Source organism: Sus scrofa, chromosome 16 (assembly GCF_054392235.1).
Source record: "Sus scrofa isolate SSC_HxYL_T2T_F1_AM1 chromosome 16, Sscrofa_HxYL_maternal_Yorkshire_Landrace_v2.0, whole genome shotgun sequence".
Lineage (NCBI taxonomy): Eukaryota > Metazoa > Chordata > Mammalia > Artiodactyla > Suidae > Sus > Sus scrofa.
In genome coordinates, this window is record NC_139398.1 from 31958830 (window position 1) to 31976208 (window position 17379).

Below are 17379 nucleotides of genomic sequence, written 5' to 3' on the forward strand. Positions count from 1 at the left end.
AATGATAATAGCAGCCAACATTCATTGCATGTCTAGTATTTACTAAATACTCTTCTATTATTTATATATATATTTATACATGAATTCATTTAATTATCACAATATTCTATTACATACAAGGGTCAGCAAACTTTTTCTGCAAAGGCCAGATAGTAATTATTTGGGGCCTCACGGCCCCATCTGATCCTTATCCTGACTATTCGGTTCTGCTGCTGTGGTTCAAAAGCAGCCATAGACAATGTAAACACATCTGTGTTTCAATAAATCTTTATTTATAAAAGTAAGAAGTGGTCCAGATCGGGCCAGTGGGCCACAATTTGCTAAACTCTGCTTTCTGAGTTGGGTCCTATCAAACTCTTCATTTTACAGGGGAGAAAACAGAGGCACAAAGGGATCACCTGACAGCCCAAGGTCCCACATGAAGTCTAATTATAAACTCACCACGGTTAACTCTTAGACCACGGCAGCTGCTGCCATCACCACCACTACTAGTAAGCCTCTCACTCAGTCCAAATCCAAGTTCCCTTAATTCAAAAGGGGCTGGCTAGCCCATCAGTCATCAGGCCCCTCAGAGCTGCCTTGGAGGCCGAAGACCCACTCAAACCCCCCACCCCTTCCCCTGATATTCCTGGTTGAAGTTTCCCTGTTCTGGGCCCTCTGGGTCCTTATTCTCAATACCTCCCAGATTGACTGACTCTCAATTTTATATGTTTTTCCCCCCAGCTCATTTGGACACTCAGAGCAGGCACATCACAAGAGCTCAATTCATGTGTGATGAATTTGTCTTTGAACCGGCTGGCAGGGGGTGTGCAGGCCACAACAGTCAGGGACTGAGGGCAGAGAAGAAAGTGACTCACCAGTCCATGGCAGGCGCTGAGGGCTGCAGTCCCAACTCTGGTGCCCTGCTGCAGAACTGTGCCCCTGAGATGGCAGGGGGGGCCCGATGAAGCCACCATCTTCACATGGGAGAGGTTCCCATATCGCCTCTCCACGATGTAGCTTTTGGAAAGTAACTCCTGATTGACAGTTAAGTTAAAAAACAGGTCCTTCTCCTCATGGGGGATTCTATAGTACACCTGGTCCTCTGAGCCACCCAAATCTCTCTTCCTCCTGCTGCTGGTGACAGGATGGTGCAAGGCATAGGATAGAAAATGCCCACTTGCATCGACTCGGACAGGGGCCACCACATGGTACTCTGGCAGAGACTTGATGAAATGCTCTGGGGAAAAAAAAAAAAAAAAAAAAAAAAAAAACATGAAATAAGACTAAGGGATGCCTGCTGAGTCTGTAGCAAGACAAACACACTCCTGGTTGGAACCTAGTTGTAGCTGGTTGATTGCAAAATCCCACTGTTGACTTGAAGTTTCGCTTTTGTTTTTGTTTTTCTTTTCCTTTTCTTTTTGCCTTTTCTAGGGCTGCTGCCACGGCATATGGAGGTTCCCAGCCTATGGGTCTAATCAGAGCTGCTGCTGCTGGCCTACGCCAGAGCCACAGCAACACGGGATCTGAGCCACATCTGCAAACTACACTGCAGCTCATGGCAACGCCGGATCGTTAACCCACTGAGCAAGGGCAGGGACCGAACCCGCAACCTCATGGTTCCTAGTCGGATTTGTTAACCGCTGAGCCACGACGGGAACTCCTGTTGACTTGAAGTTTAAAGATCCTTTCCACCATGCAAACGCCATCAATACCAAATTCCCTGAACAACTCAGATTGAGCCGGGGCTCTCTCATAGACCGTCTGAGCTGACACTAAGGCATAGCTCTGGATGTCAGATGTTTCACCAGAGACAAATTAAGATGAGAATTAATTCATGAGGAATATTGTTGGAAAGGGGCAAGGTCAGTATGACGAACAGAATATCTCGGGGCAAAGTTCATTAAGACACATCACAGAGCTTCACTGTTTATTATAAGGAGCATAAGTGCCTCTGGAATTTCCAGTTAAGTTGGAGGAAAATTGCAAAAGCACAGTGAACCTACCACGTACCCTCTGACAAACTTCGCATGATTAAAGTATAAGTGTTCTGTAATGTAGCAACAAGTGCTTAAAAAAACTTGGGTATTCCTTTTTCTTTTTCTTTTTTTTTTTAACCACAGCATTAGAGATTCCCAGGCTGGAGATCAAACCTGTACCACAGCAGTGACAATGCCTAATCCTCAGAGAAATTCTCCTTTTTCACTTTTAAAAATACACAAAATAAAATGGTAAGGGAACATATTAGGATCAAAGGCATGGGGTCAAAATACAAAAATTTCCATTTTAAAAACATAAGACAGGGAGCGCCCATTGTGGTTCAGAGGTTAACGAATCCAACCAGTATCCATAAGCATGTGGATTCAAGCCCTGGCCTCTTTTAGTGGGTTAAGGATCCAGCATTGCCATGGGCTGCGTGGTGTAGGTCGCAGACATGGCTCAGATCGTGCATTGCTGTAGCGGTTGTGTGTAGGCCAGCAGCTGTAGCTCTGATTCTACCCCTAGCCTGGGAACTTCCATATGCTGTGGGTGCAGCCCTAAATAAATAAATAAACATAAACATAAAAATGTAAGACAGTAGTAACAGAATCTACAGTAATCAAAACAGTGTGATATTGGCAAAAACAAAACAAAACAAAACAAAACAAAACAAAACAAAACCCGACATATGGATCAATGGAATAGACTAGAGAGCTCAGAAATAAACCCTCACACCTATGGTCAATTAACCTTCAATAAAGGAGGCAAGAATATACAATGGGGAAAACACAGTCTCTTCAGTAAGTGGTGTTGGGAAAGCTGGATAGCCACAAGTAACTCAACGAAGTTAGGACACTCCTTCACACTGCACACAAAAATAAAACTCAAAATGGCCCAAAGACAGAAATATAAAACATGACACCATAAAACTCCTAGAAGAGAACCAAAGCAAAACATCCTCTGATATAAATTGCAGCAATTTTTTTCTTAGGTCAGTCTCCCAAGGCAATAGGAATGAAAACAAAAATAAACAAATTGGACCTAATTGCATTATAAGGTTTTGCACAGCAAAAGAAACCTTTTACAAAATGAAAAGACAACCTACAGCCTGGAAGAAAATATTTGTAAACAATACGAATGACAAGGGCTTAATTTCCAAAACATAGAAATAGGTCATACGACTCAACAATAAAACAAACATCCCAAACAAAAAATGGTCAGGAAACGGAATAGATATTTCTCCAAAGACATACAGAAGGCCAACAGGCACATGAAAAGATGCTCGACATTGCTATTAGTAAAATGCAAACCAAAACTACTATGAGGTACCACTTCACTCTAGTCGGAATGGCCATCATCAAAAAGTCTACAAATAATAAATCTGGAGAAGGTGTAGATAAAAGAGAACCCTCCTATACTGTTGGTGGGAATGTAAATTGGTAGTAGCCACTATGGAGAACAGAATAGAGGTTCTTTAAAAAATAGAACAACTCTCATCTTTTCCAGATATATCCAAAAAGATATAGGCACCCCAATGGTCATAGCATCACCATTTACAATAGCCAAGACGTGGAAGCAACTTAAGTGTCCATCGACAGATGAATGGATAAAGGAGATGTTATATTTATATATATGTTACATATATACATATATATTAAAGTATTACTCAGCCGTAAACAAGAATAAAACAATGTCATCTGCAGTAACATGGATGGACTTAGAAATGATCATACTAAGTGAAGTAAGAGAAAGACAAATATTACATGATACCACTTATATGTGGAAACTAAAACAGTACAAATGAACTTATATACAAAACAGAAATATACTCATGGACATATAAAACCACCTTCTGATTACCAAAGCTGAAGAGCAGGAAGGATAAACTGGGAATATAGGATTAACAAATGCACTCTACCATATATAAAATAAATAAACAACAAGACCTTACTGTACCTATATATTCAGTATCTTGCAATCAACTGTAATGGAAAAAAAGTCAAAAAATACCTAAATATATGCATATGTAAAACCAAATCACTTTACTCTTGAAACAAATACAATATATTAAATCAACTATCATTCAATTTAAAAAATGTAAGACAGGCACATTTTTTCCTTCCCTCCGCACACAAGATAGCGTACACCTTTTGACTTTCTCAAATTTATTTTTTGTTTGTTTGTTTGTTTTGTTTTGCTTTTTAGGGCCGCCGTCACAGCATATGGATGTTCCCAGGCTAGGGGTTGAATTTGAGCTACAGCTGCCGGCTTGCACCAGAGCCACAGCAACGTGGGATCTGAGCCACGTCTGCAAACTACATCACAGCTCAGGGCAACACCAGATCCTTAACCCACTGAACGAGGCCAGGAATTGAACCCACAACCTCATGGTTCCTAGTGGGATTCATTTCTGCTGCGCCCCAACGGGAACTCCGACTTTCTCAAATTTAAACCCCCACCACTGTGTCCTCACTGTCCTATTTGAGAATAACAGGGAATCTAACTATTAGGGAGTGGTCAAGTCATCAGGCTCCTGATTACAGGCTGCTTAAAGCAAACCATCAACCACATAGTAAAATAAACCCATCTTTTGCTTCAGGCCAAAAAAAGGGAGCTGATGGGGTGGGAGGAAGGGAGGGAAGGAAGGAAGGAAAGAAGAAAACAAAGAATAGGTGAAGAAGAGAGAGAGAAAGGGAAAAAAATTCTATCTGCCACCTCCCAGCGGTGCCCTTTGCCCTTTGTAACTTGTGCTACTTTGTTCAAACTACTTGCCCAACTACAATGGTTTCTGCACTTGCTGTCAAAATCCTATTTATTCCAGCTTATGTTTTAAAGTCCCAACTCAAATCCTCCCTAATGCCCCTGGCTGCAGTACCCTCTTCCTCCTCTGGACCCCCATGTCCTTACTTTCTGTAGCCTCCAGTACAGCCTAATTTTACAAAGCCTTTTGTTTATTATATTATTTATTCCCAAACCATTTGGAGACCAGAATCTTGCATCTTACACATTCCAGGTGCCCAATTCATATGTGTGGATGTAGCAGCGAATGTGTCTGTAGCTGGCTAATCAAAAGAACTGGACTTGACAGATTGCAAATTATCAAAGAGGTTTTTTTTTTCCCCCAGACAACTGCCTTGAAACAACATTTGTCATTCATCTGTGCCCTGGGTGAAATATGGGAAGGCAACATCAAAAAACCAAACAATGGATTAAAAAATGGACAGAAGACCTGAACAGAAATCTTTCCAAAGAAGACATAAAGGTGGCCAACAGTATGTTGGTGAAAAGATGATGAAAAGAAGTGAAAAGATGCTCAACATCACTAACCACCAGGGAAACACAAATCGAAACCACAATGAGATATCACCTCACACCTGTCAGAATGGCTGTATCAAAGACAAGAAATAACAAGTATTGGTGAGGATGTGGAGAAAAGGAAACCCTCATGCACTGTGGGTGGGAATGTAAGTTGGTACAGACCCTATGGAAAACTGTATGAGATTCCTCAAAATCTAAAAATAGAACTACCACATTATCCAGGAATTCCACTTCTAGGTATTTTTCCAAAGAAAACAAAAGCTCTAATTCAAAAAGATAGAGGCACCCCTATGGTCAGAGTAGCATTAAATACAACAACAGCCAAGACATGAAGCAACCTAAATACTCATCAGTAGATGAACGGATAAGGAAGATGTGGCATGCATATACAATGGAATATTACTTGGCCATAAAAAGAATGAATTCTTGCCATTTGTGACAACCCGGATAGACCTAGAAGGTATTACACTAAGTGAACAAAGTCAGACAGAGGAAGAAAAATACCATATGATCTCACTTACATGTGGAATCTGAAAAAGAAAACAAATGAACAAAAAGAACAAAACAGAACAAACTCAGAGATACAGAGGACAAACAGGTGGTTGTCCGAGGAGAAGGAGGCAAGGAGATGAGTGAAATAGGTGAGGGTGATTAAGAGGTACAAACTTCCAGTTACCAAATAAATGTGTCACAGGGATAAAATGCACAGCATAGGAAATCTAAGCAATGATAGTGTAATATCTTTGTATGGTGACAGATGGTAACTAGACTTAACATGGTGAGCATTTCGAATTGTATAAAAATACTGAATTGCTATGTTGTGCATCTGGAACTAACAGAGTGTAGTGGATCAGTTATACTTCAATAAAAGAAAGAAAGAGCGAGATGGGACAGAGCACAGTTTTCACTCTTAGGTTCTAACAAATGGTCTCAATTTTTAGGAATAAAGAGTCCAGACTCATTGCTTCTAGCTGCAGCAGCATTTAGGAGCAGCAGAGCACAGAGCAACACAAGCCAACCTTGAAAACAAAGCTCAGTGAAAAATAAGAAACGAAACAAGTTAATACAGAGCCATTTACATTAATGGAAAATACACACAAAAACAATGATACAAAGTCCACCAGAACATACACCAACCAAAAAAAGAAAAAAAGAAAAACATATGGAACCCATTAAAAATGGTTTTCTATGCAGAGGAATAGGAGTGAGGAATGGGGACCAAAAATGCATAAGTAAATACGACAAGAAAGGTGTTTTGCACAAATTAATAATGCTAGTATACCAGGAACTAGGAGTCAAATGGACTCGGGCCTCTGTACTGTCCACTCTGCAAGGAATATCTGGACCCAGTTAGTCTCAGAGCTTTACCGCCCTTCCAAGGTCAGACCTCAGGGAGGAAGGCCCAGGTTGGGTGGGACCGGCTGGAGTCAGTTCCTCTAGTATTTTCCTCATGTTGCTCTTCTCTCCTACAACTTGCAGTGATGTCTCCGGCTCCTCCAGGGTTGGAAGAGTGAAGAGCAGTTATGGGCAGAAAAAGTCTTCCTCAACTGAGTACAGCCATGATCTTGCAATGGTAGCCCCTGTGTGTGGTCCTGTCCAGATACTGAGTCCTCTCAGAAGAAGCTGTTTTGACCCTTAAAGACCTGTCTCTGAAGATACATCTCAAAGAATTAGACATAATTTATGAAAGCATTAAAGGAAAGACTAACTTCCCTAAGCCCACACTATAAACAGTAGAAAGTAGAAAAGGATGAAATATAAAAGAGCAAATACATATGCAGCTTTTTTTTCTCTCTCTCTCTTTTTAGGGCCACACCCATGGCATATGGAAGTTCCCAGGCTAGGGGTCTAATCGGAGCTGTAGCCGCCGGCCTACACCACAGCCACAGCAATGCAAGATCCAAGCTGCAACTGCAGCCTACACAACAGCTCAGAGCAACACTGGATCCTCAACCCCCTGAGGCCAGGGATCAAACCCACATCCTCATTGATAATAGTCATGCTTGTTACTGCTGAGCCACAACAGGAACTCCACATGTACAGCTTTTGACCCAGTTGGTTTCAATCAGAGGCGTTTTTGAGCGAGCCAACATAAATGACTGTAAAATGATATAATGATAATAATCGCAGTAACCATTTAATGAACACTTGCTATCATACTTCTCATTTAGGAGTTCCTGTTGTGGCTCAGCAGGTTAAGAAGCTGACATAGTTAGTGTCCGTGAGGATTTGGGTTCAGTCCTTGGCCTTGCTCAGTGGGTTAAGGATCCAGCATTGCCACAAGCTGCAGCATAGGTCACAGATGCAGCTTGGATCCCAAGTTGCTGTGACTGTGGCGTAGGCCGGCAGCTGCAGCTCTGATTTGACCCCTAGCTAGGGAACTTGCATATGTCACAGGTGCGGCCCTAAAAAGACCAAAAAAAAAAAAAATCCCCTTTTAATACGCACAACAACCCTGTGACACAGATTTAGCTACTATCCCCATTTCATATGTAAAGAAACCGAATCTGAGAGAGCTCACAGAGCCAATATGCAATGTTACTTGGATAAAAGTCTTGTGCTTATTTCAAAATCCTATTCACAGCCACTGTACTTTGTGTACAAAAGCCATTGCACTTGGCAGAGGCTATAACAGAGCAGAGGTAATAGCACTGCCCCTGGGGGTGGTGATTGACAAGAAGAGAACTGCTTGACCTAAGAGAGTTCAATTCGCTCAGCAATAAATGGAGAAAATAATTGCCTCTTTATAGAGGAGTAATGGGAGATAAGGCCAGTTTCTTTATAGGGAGGAGTAATGGGAGATAAGGCCAGTTTCACCTGTTGATTTTACTGCAAAGAAGGCAGCTAAGCCACATCTACCAATAGGTGTAGATGGAAATAGGAGGCCACTTACAGAGTGGGGTTTACATGGGTGGCCCAACTGTACTTGCCTCATCTATACAATGGGCACAAGACTAATAGTATCCCCTTCCTAGAATGGTTGTGAGAAGTCAGTGTATTAACATGTGTAGCAGATTTAGAACAGTGTTTGACAGATAACACTGTCTAAACACTGGCTACTTATCATTCCTATTAAAGATAGAAACTTGGCTACTAGGGACCTCTGTAGCCTTAAATACATGTGACCTCCAAGCAGGGATGAGAAGAAGCCTGCACGGACCTTGCTTCCTCTCAGTTTAGAAGATGAGCTAGCTAACATCCCGGCCAATAGAAAGCAGATCTCAGAGGAGATAGGACAGGGCTGGAAAAATATGAAATCAGGAAGCGGAGTTCTCATCATGGATCAGTGGGTTAAGAACTTGACATAGTGGCCATGAGGACTTGGGTTCAATCCCTGGCCTCGTTTAGTGGGTTAAGGACCTGGTGTTGCTGTAAGCTGGGGCATAGGTCGCAGATGCAGCTCGGATCCAGTGCTGCTGTGGCTGTGGTGCAGGCCGGCAGCTACAGCTCTGATTTGACCCCTAGCCTGGGAACTTCTGTATGCTGCAGATGTGGCCATTAAAAAAAAAAAAAAAAAAAACAAAAAACCACTAAGTTTTACCATTTCTAAGGTTGAACACAGCATTAAGGGTATGCCAACTTTGTCTTGTCTAATCCTCACAGTTACCTGGGATATTATTAATGTGGCCCTCATCTTAGACTTTGTTCCCTGCTCCATAAAAAGACAATAAAGAGCGGTGGAGATCCGTGCTGGGGCAATCTGGCTAACCTTTGTCCTCACTACCACTGGGCGGCAGAAGCGTGGGGTGTCACCAAGGCTGTGGATGGGGCTGAGACACACCACGTAATCACAGCACAATGTGCACTAGAGTTGGTGGATGAAAAGCATAAGCCACAACTACTTTGATTTGCCTTTAAAATTCTATTTGAAACCCTAGGCCACCAGTTTAGATGATACTTCATGAGAAACTCTGAAGGAAGCTTGTTGTCATAAGCACTGTTGAAAATACAAACCATGGAGTTCCTGTCTTGGCACAGCGGAAACGAATCCAACTAGGAACCATGAGGTTGCAGGGTCCATCCCTGGCCTCGCTCAGTGGGTTAAGGATCTGGCGTTGCCGTGAGCTGTGGTGTAGGTTGCAGACGAGGCTCAGATTGGACCCCTGGTTGGCTGTGGTGTAGGCCGGCAGCTATGGCTCCGATTGGACCCCTGGCCTGGGGACCTCCATATGCCATGGTGCATCTCTAAAAAGCAAAACAAAACAAACAAACAAACAAAAAATACAAACCATGGAGTGACCTTTTACCTTCTGCCTAGAAAGAAAGCAGAGAGGTGAGAAACTGTTTACCTCCCAGATTTTGTAGAGTGTAGGTTAAATCTATACTTATTCTTGATATTTATATCTATTTTGGAAGGCAATTGAGTCTCTAAGACTCCTTCCTACAAGGGCAATGAAATTCCTGTAATGGTAGGAAGTGTATTTCCATAATATACTTTTTGTCTTTTTCTTTTTTTTTTTAGGGCTGCACCTGAGGCATATGGAGGTTCCCATGCTAGGGGTCAAATTGGAGCTACAGCTGCCAGCCTACACCACAGCCACAGCAAAGCGGAATCCTTAACCCACTGAGCAAGGCCAGGGATTGAACCCACATCCTCATGGACCCTAGTTGGCTTCATTAATCACTGAGCCATGAAGGGAACTCCCTCAACTGCATTTTTAATATAGAAAATGACATACCTCAAAAGGTTGTGAAAAATCATATTGATTCAGAACTTTTTTTTTTTTTTTGTCTTTTTGCCTTTTCTAGGGCCGCTCCCACAGCATATGGAGGTTCCCAGGCTAGGGGTCTAATCAGAGCTGTAGCCACCTGCCTATGCCAGAGCCACAGCAACGCCATATCCGAGCCGCATCTGCAACCTACACCAGAGCTCACAGCAATGCCGGATTGTTAACCCACTGAGCAAGGTCAGGGATCGAACCCGGAACATCATGGTTCCTAGTCGGATTCGTTAACCACTGTGCCACGACAGGAACTCCTGATTCAAAACTTTGACTCAAAAGTTCTTCAGTCTAAAATCCCATCTCAGCCCCTCTCTCAGACCTGGAGTGAATCTTAATAGTCATGGAGGTTCTGAATTTGTCTCAGACTCCAGGATCCTGTGCAACTCCTTTCATGCTGCTGGTAGAGTGGCTGATAGTAGGTATTCAATAAATGCTTCTCAACTGATAAACTGACCCTCGAGGCCTCCCATTCCTGATCTGCAAAAATAAGAAGGATGGCAGAGATGATATCTGAAGTATTCTGCAAGTTTCATTGTTCAGAATTTGGGTACAATTCAAAAATGTTGTCAGGATGGAAATGGAATTCTAGGAAGATTGGTTAATTGTGAGGCAGCAGGCAGGTCATGTGGAGGCAAAGAACGAAATAATGCCATTTGCAGCAACATGGATGGACCTAGAGATTCTCATACTGAGGGAAGTAAATCAGAAAAAGAAAAATACCACATGATATCACTTCTATGTAGAATCTAAGATGTGACACAAATCAACTTATCTACAAAACAGAAACAGACTCGCAGACATAGAGAAGACTCTTGTGGTGGCCATGGGGGACGAAGATGGGGGAGAGATGGATGGAGAGTTTGGGACTAGTAGATGCAAACTATTATACATAGAATGGATAAGCAACAAGGTCCTACTGTGTAGCACAGGGAACTATATTCAATACCCTGTGATGAACCACAATGGAAAATAATTTGAGAAAGAATGTGTGTGTGTGTTTATATACATATATAAGTGAATCACTTTGTGGTACAGCAGAAATTAATGCATTGTAAATCAACAATACCTCAATAAATTTTTTTTTTAAAAAATGTCCTCTAACCAGCTTGCCCTCATCCTCGTTCTCTCACTTCTCTCTCCTCCTCTCTCTCTCAATTCCACATGGAAATCTGCTCAGAAATTTCTCCTTTGCACCAAATGAGGGTTCCTTGTAAGTCCACTGGTGAGTTGAGAACAAACATTTTGATGAAAAGTCTTTTAAATCTGAAATATTTTCTCTGGTTCAATATTATGTATTTATTTCTTTTCAGTTATTACAAAATGATAGCTATATTTCCCTTGCTGTACACTATATCCTTGTAGCTTATTTATTTTATACATAATAGTCTGCATCTCTTAGCCCTTGACCCTTATCCTATCCCTACCACCTACTCTCTCCATTGATAACCATTGTTCATTCTCTACATTTGTTGAGTCTGTATCTCTTTTGTTATATTCATTTGTTTGTTTTATTTTTTAGATTCCACGTGTAAGTAATAACATAGAGTGTTTGCCTTTGTCTGGCTTATTTCACTAGGCATAATACACTCTAGGTCCATCCACGTTATTGCAAATGGCAGAATTTCATTCTTTTTTATGGCTGTGTAGTATTCCATTGTATGTCTATATCATATCTTCTTTATCCATTCACCTATTGATGGACACTTAGGTCGCTTCCATACCTTGGCTGCTATAAATAGTGCTGCTATGAATATTGAGGGATGTGCATTTTTTTTTGAATTAGTGTTTTCATTTTCTTCCACTATATTCCCAGGAGTGGAATTCCTGAATCCTATGGTAGTTCTATTTTTGGTTTTTTGAAGAAACTCCATTTCCTTAGTGGCTGTACCAATTTACGTTCCCACCAATAGTGTAGGAGGGTTCCTTTTTCTCCACATCCTCATCAACATTTATTGACTCTTTGATGATAGCCATTCTGACAAGTGTGGGGTGATATCTTATTGTGGTTTTGATTTGCATTTCTCTGACAAATAGTGATGTCAAGCATCTTTTCATGTGCCTGTGGGCCATCTCTATATTTTCTTTGTAAAAATGTCTATTCAGGCCTTCTGCCCATTTTTTTATTGAGTTCTTTGTTTTTTTGATATTGAGTTGTATGAGCTGTTTATATATGTATTTTGGATCTTAATCCCTTATCAGTTATATCATTTTCAAATATTTTCTGCCATTTAGTAGACTGTCTTTTTATTTTGTAAATGGTTTCTTTTGCTGTGCAAAAGCCCTTAAGTTTAATCAGGTCCCATTTGTTTACTTTTGCTTTTGTTTCTTTTGCCTTAGGAGACAGATCCAAAAAAGCACTTCTGGGAGTTCCCATTGTGGTGCAGCAGAAACAAATCTGACTAGGAACCATGAGGCTGCGGGTTCAATCCCTGGTCTCACTCAGTGGGTTTCGGATCTGTCATTGCCATGAGCTGTGGTATAGGTCACAGACGTGGCTCGGATCTGGTGTTGCTGTGGTTGTGGCATAGGCTGGCAGCTACAGCTCTAGTTAGACCCCTAGCCTGGGAACCTCCATATGCCCCAGGTGTGGCCCTAAAACGCCAAAAAAAAAAGTACTTCCATGACTTATATCAAAAAGTGTTCTGCCTATGTTCTCTTCTAGAAGTTTAATAGTTTCAAGTTTTATGTTTAGATCTTTAATTAAAATCCGAATTTATTAATTTTTTGGAAATTATTTTTAAAACCTAAATATCAGGGGTTTCCCGGTGGCTCAGCAGCTAGGTGGCTCAGATTAAGGATCCAGTGTTGTCCATGCCGTGGCTCTGGTTACTACTGTAGTGTGGGCTCCATCCCTGGCCAGGAATTTCTATATGCCACAGGCACAACCAAAAAATAAAAATAAAAAATAAATTTAAAAAAAAAACCTAAATAATTGTGCATCGCTAATAAGCTCAGAGCACCGTACACCTGTTTTCCACTATCAACTCCTCTTGGCCATAAAGGTGACCAGGGAAGACAACCATCTCTCACTTTCCAGAGAAAGCCAGTCCCAGTGGAGTCTGCTCCACACTGAGCTGAATACATTTACAAAGATGTGGAGCAAGCAGCGCTGAAAACCAATCCAGGAGAATGTGTGTCTTTGAACCAAATCATCTCCAAATGCCCTGGGAAGTGCTCGCAGGCTTTGTTTGTGCTGCCTGCCGGCAGAAGAGAGACTTTTCACAAAAGGGCTGTTTTTCAAAGAACAACAAACGCTGCTATTTCGAACTTGGGGGTGGGAGATCATATCTGGACCGTTTACACAAGTGAGTGCTGGCTGATTGACATCTCACCCTAGTGTTTGTGGGCTCTGGCTTCCAAGGAAAGCAAAGGGACCTGCTTTGAGTGGCTCTGGAAGTCAGCAGCATTTGAGCTCTCCAGCAGTATCTGAACTTTGTAAAGTAGGCAGAAATCCTCCACAGCGTCAGGCGGGAGATGCCTGCCACCCAAGTGGTCTTGGGGTCAGGAAGCTGTGGAAGCTTCCCAAAACTTGAGCGTGGTCAGCAGGCACAGGAGTTAATGGATGCTAACCTCGTGCTGTGTGTGTGTGTGTGTGTGTGTGTGTGTGTGTGTGTGTGTGTGTGTGTTGTCCCGATTGTCGCTCTAGGACAATGCTGCTGGATGGTAAGAAGGCAGCCTCTGGACTCAGGCTACCTGGGTTTAAAACCTCACTCCACCATAACTAAGCCCACAAACTCCCCAAGCTTTGGGTTCTTCAGGTGTAAAGCAGAGATGGCAACAATGGTCCCTGAACCCCAGGAGGCTGTTGACAGTGGTCAAGACGATAGCACATGAGTGCCTTAGCCACGCGGGCCATGTCTGCTGCCATGACGGTATTTTCCCAGAAGCCCAATGAATTCCCCAACAAACAGGAAAGTGTCTGACCCTTGCAAGTCCAATAAAAAAGCAAAGGCAACAGTATCATTCTGCTCAGGGTGTTGGGTTTTAAAAGATACCTAATAATAACAGTAATAATAATAAAACAAATGGTCCATCCCAACTCCTCCCCTGCTTTCTACAGCATTACAAGTTTTATGAAATTCAGAAAGAGAAGCAGCAGAACAGAGAAAGGTGAGCCCCTTCGGAAGGGAATTTTCTCCAAAAGAACTGTTATTTTTACAACACAGCCCTAAATCTTTCCAGGAAACCAAAACACAGCCAAGCTCACTCAGCAGGGGGGCGGAATCACATTTCCCCTCCCCTCTGCCAGCAGTTTCAAACTAACTAGAAACATGGCAATAACTGCCAGTGGCCGGTTGCAAATTAAAAAACAAAAAAAAAAAAAAGAAAAAAAAATTTCATGCGTTCACAATCTGAAAAATAGGGGCGGAAACAGTGCAGCATTCAGAGGAGACAAAGCGGGGAGGCGGGCTGGGGGGGTGGCTACTAGCTACCTCTAGAGCCTTCTCTGCAGCATCCTTAGTGTAAAAAGATCAGGATCCTTGCCTTTCAGGAAGAGGTAAGGAATCAACCCTTTAAGCACTGAATTCCGAGAAGCCCCCGCTTTACCCAACTCCCAGCCCAAATTTCCTCGCAACTCAGCCAAACGGCCTTTCGGAGTGCAGCCAAGTGGGGGAAGGGAAAGGGGAGCAACCAACTTTTCAGGCGTCTTACCACTGCGGTTTTTAGAGCAAATCTGGAAAAGCCACTAACCTTGCTTCCTGTCCGGGAAGCGCAGCGGGCCCGGCTGCGGTGGTCGCTCAGAGCAAAGGACCCCCAAGTTCAGGAGCTGAGCCATAACGAAGAGCTTTGCAAGCCAGCTCCTCTGGACACATGGCATGATTCAGTTGTTGGGGAGAAGAAACGTCAACAAGTTTTAGCTCTCAGCTCAAGAAATCAAGTCCTCGCCTGTGGCCGGGCAGGAAGATGCCGGGGTGCATGGTCCAGGAGTGCGAAGGGAGAGACTGCAAGGCTGCCCACGCCCTCCCTTGGCTTTTTTTAAGCAGAAAGGGGCTCGTTACCTTTCTGTTCCCTCCCTCCTCCTGAAAGGGGAGTGATTCAGCTGACAACGTCTGCTTTCCGCCGGGTGCGGGAGGGCGCAGCCCACTCTGGATCCCACCCCTCTGCCTTGGGCGCCTGGCCTCGCAGCCGGCCCCGCGCATCTTCCTCCGGGACTCCCACCCCCTCCTCCGCTCCGCCGGCCCCGCCCAGAGCCAAGCCGGCCGGCCAAATAGGGGAGCCCCGGGGAGAGTCGCCCTGGGCGGGCCTCCGAGTGAGAGGCCCCCAGGCCAACTCCTGATACCGGCGGAAAATGCTGAGCGCAGAGATGGGACCGCGGGGGACCCCACTCCCTGACCTCCTCAGCTCAATGCTGCCCCCTTCCTGGCCTTTCTCCTCCCAGTTCCCCAACTTTTCCCACCAAGACTCAGCTGGTTCGACTTCTCTGCGATTCGTTTCCAGGGCCGGCTTCCGTTTGAAAAAAGTTAACAGGCAGTGTTTCTCTTTCCCAAGTAGAGACAGATGGTCTGGGCTAATCTACTAGGTCGACCCTGCACAAGTCCCTTCATCTGCACCACGAGGTGAGGGGACCCAGTGACCAGGAGCCGCTTTAAGTCTGTGGACTCCCCGGCACTTTACTAAGCCCGAAGGGTAACCAGGAGAGAAAAGGAAGTAAGTCAGCCGGAGATGGTAGCTCTCCACTTTCCTGGCACAAGCTGCCCATGGAAGCGGAAACCATTCAGAGGCTCAAGCTTTACATCGCTGAGAGAATGCCCCAAACCAGGGGGCTTGCCAGGCATCCAGAGAGATTCCTGGGATGATCCCGCCAAGATTTTGCACCTCTGGGCTGAAACCAGCTAACTTATTCCACTCAGGAGGAATCTGGCCCCATACTGGTTCTCCATGGCTTCCAGCCGCCTGGATGTGTTCAGCAAGAGACTGAAGATGCCAGTTCATCCAACCTTGCTCAGGGCCAGGGAAGCCAAGTCCAAGCAGTGACCCAAGTGCAAGATGGTGCTCACAGGCCTGGGGCAGGCAGTTTGAAGAACTTCAGACTGGATATATACACACCATGACATTTCAAGGGGTAGGTATAAGATTCCTGTTATTGCCATTACAAATTCCCACAAATCTGATGGCTTAAAACAACACAGGTTTAGTGTATTACAGTTCTGGAGGTCGGAAGTCTGCGATGGGTCTCATTGGGCTAAAACCTAGGTGTTAGCACAGCTGCATTCCTTTCTAGAGCCTATTTGCTTGCCTTTTCCAGCTTCTAGAGGCTGCCCACTTCCCTTGGCTCATGGCCCGCTTCCCCCATTTTCAAAGCCGGTAACAGCCAGCTGAGTCTCTTTAAGTTGCATCAGCCTGACACTCTCTCTTTTTTCTCACTTCTCTATTTATAAGGACCCTTGTGATGACATTGGACCCATCTAGATCATCCAGGTTAATCTCTTTCTCTTCTGATCAGCTGATTAGCAACGTTAATTCCATCTACAGCCTTTATCCCCCTTGCTATACAATATTGCCATGTAACATGTTCTGTTATGCTATTATAGGCCAGTCAAAGAAGGGCTGTGAGCATCTTTTCCTGTTGCATAAACATCAGGTAAGAAGAGCACAACTTAAGTCCAAAGGAGAGTCAGGTAAGACAGGCGTATCTAGTGAAATGGCATGAAGGTCCAACGGAAAGGCAATTGCAAGGGCATTAAAGAAACACTTTGAGGAGATCCCATTATGGTGCAGTGAAAATGAATCTGACTAGGAACCATGAGGTTGCAGGTGGAATCCATGGCCTCGATCAGAGCGTAAAGGATCAGGCATTGCCGTGAGCTGTGGTGTAGGACGGTGGCTGTGGCTCTGATCTGACTCCTAGCCTGGGAACCTCCACGTGCCTCAGGTGTGGCCCAAAAAGACAAAAGACAAAAAAAAAAAAAAAAAAAAAAACACACCACTTTGAGCTAACTGTGTCTCTTTCCCTTTGTTCATCTTCCCCTTCCTCTCCTGTTTGCCTTCTCCTCTTTCTCTTCTTCCTCTTTCTGCTTCTTCTTCTCCTTTTAACAGCAAGCAGGGTTTCACCTGAAGAGCGAGATTACATCTGGCTTCCAGTCCCTGGAGAAAAGCTATGTCTCTCAGGCAGGAACCGAAAGAACTCTGGGAACTACCGAGTCCCAACAATATCAGGGGGGATCCGCAGAATTCTCTGGCCTCACGGCTTCTCATTCTCTTCAATAAATGGGCATTCCCCTTACCCTCGCTCTTCCACCTACTCTCAGGACCACAACCAGGAATGTCTGTCATCCAGAAGGCACCTAAGACTGAAATATTAAAATTATAAAATCTCCCCAAAACTTCATGTTCCGCCTACCTTATCAGCCTAGTAAGGACTCCCCATCTTTTGATC

At 43.8% G+C, this 17379-nt stretch overlaps 1 protein-coding gene across 6 annotated transcripts in view; it reads right to left on the reverse strand.

Annotated features, from left to right (window-relative positions):
* ADAMTS12 (ADAM metallopeptidase with thrombospondin type 1 motif 12) overlaps positions 1–15044 on the reverse strand; it is a 375325-nt gene extending 360281 nt beyond the window's left edge. For 4 of the 6 annotated variants that reach the window (XM_021076980.2, XM_085002058.1, XM_085002057.1 and 1 more), the window contains exons 1-2: positions 14694–15044; positions 858–1219 (exon numbers count right to left, since the gene is read on the reverse strand). In XM_021076980.2, coding sequence (XP_020932639.2) covers positions 858–1219; positions 14694–14820 — 489 coding nt within the window. In that variant the 5' untranslated portion in view covers positions 14821–15044. The remainder of the gene's footprint in view (positions 1–857; positions 1220–14693) is intronic. The other 2 variants (XM_085002056.1, XM_085002059.1) reach the window with 1 other exon arrangement.
* Positions 15045–17379: the final 2335 nt, after the last annotated feature.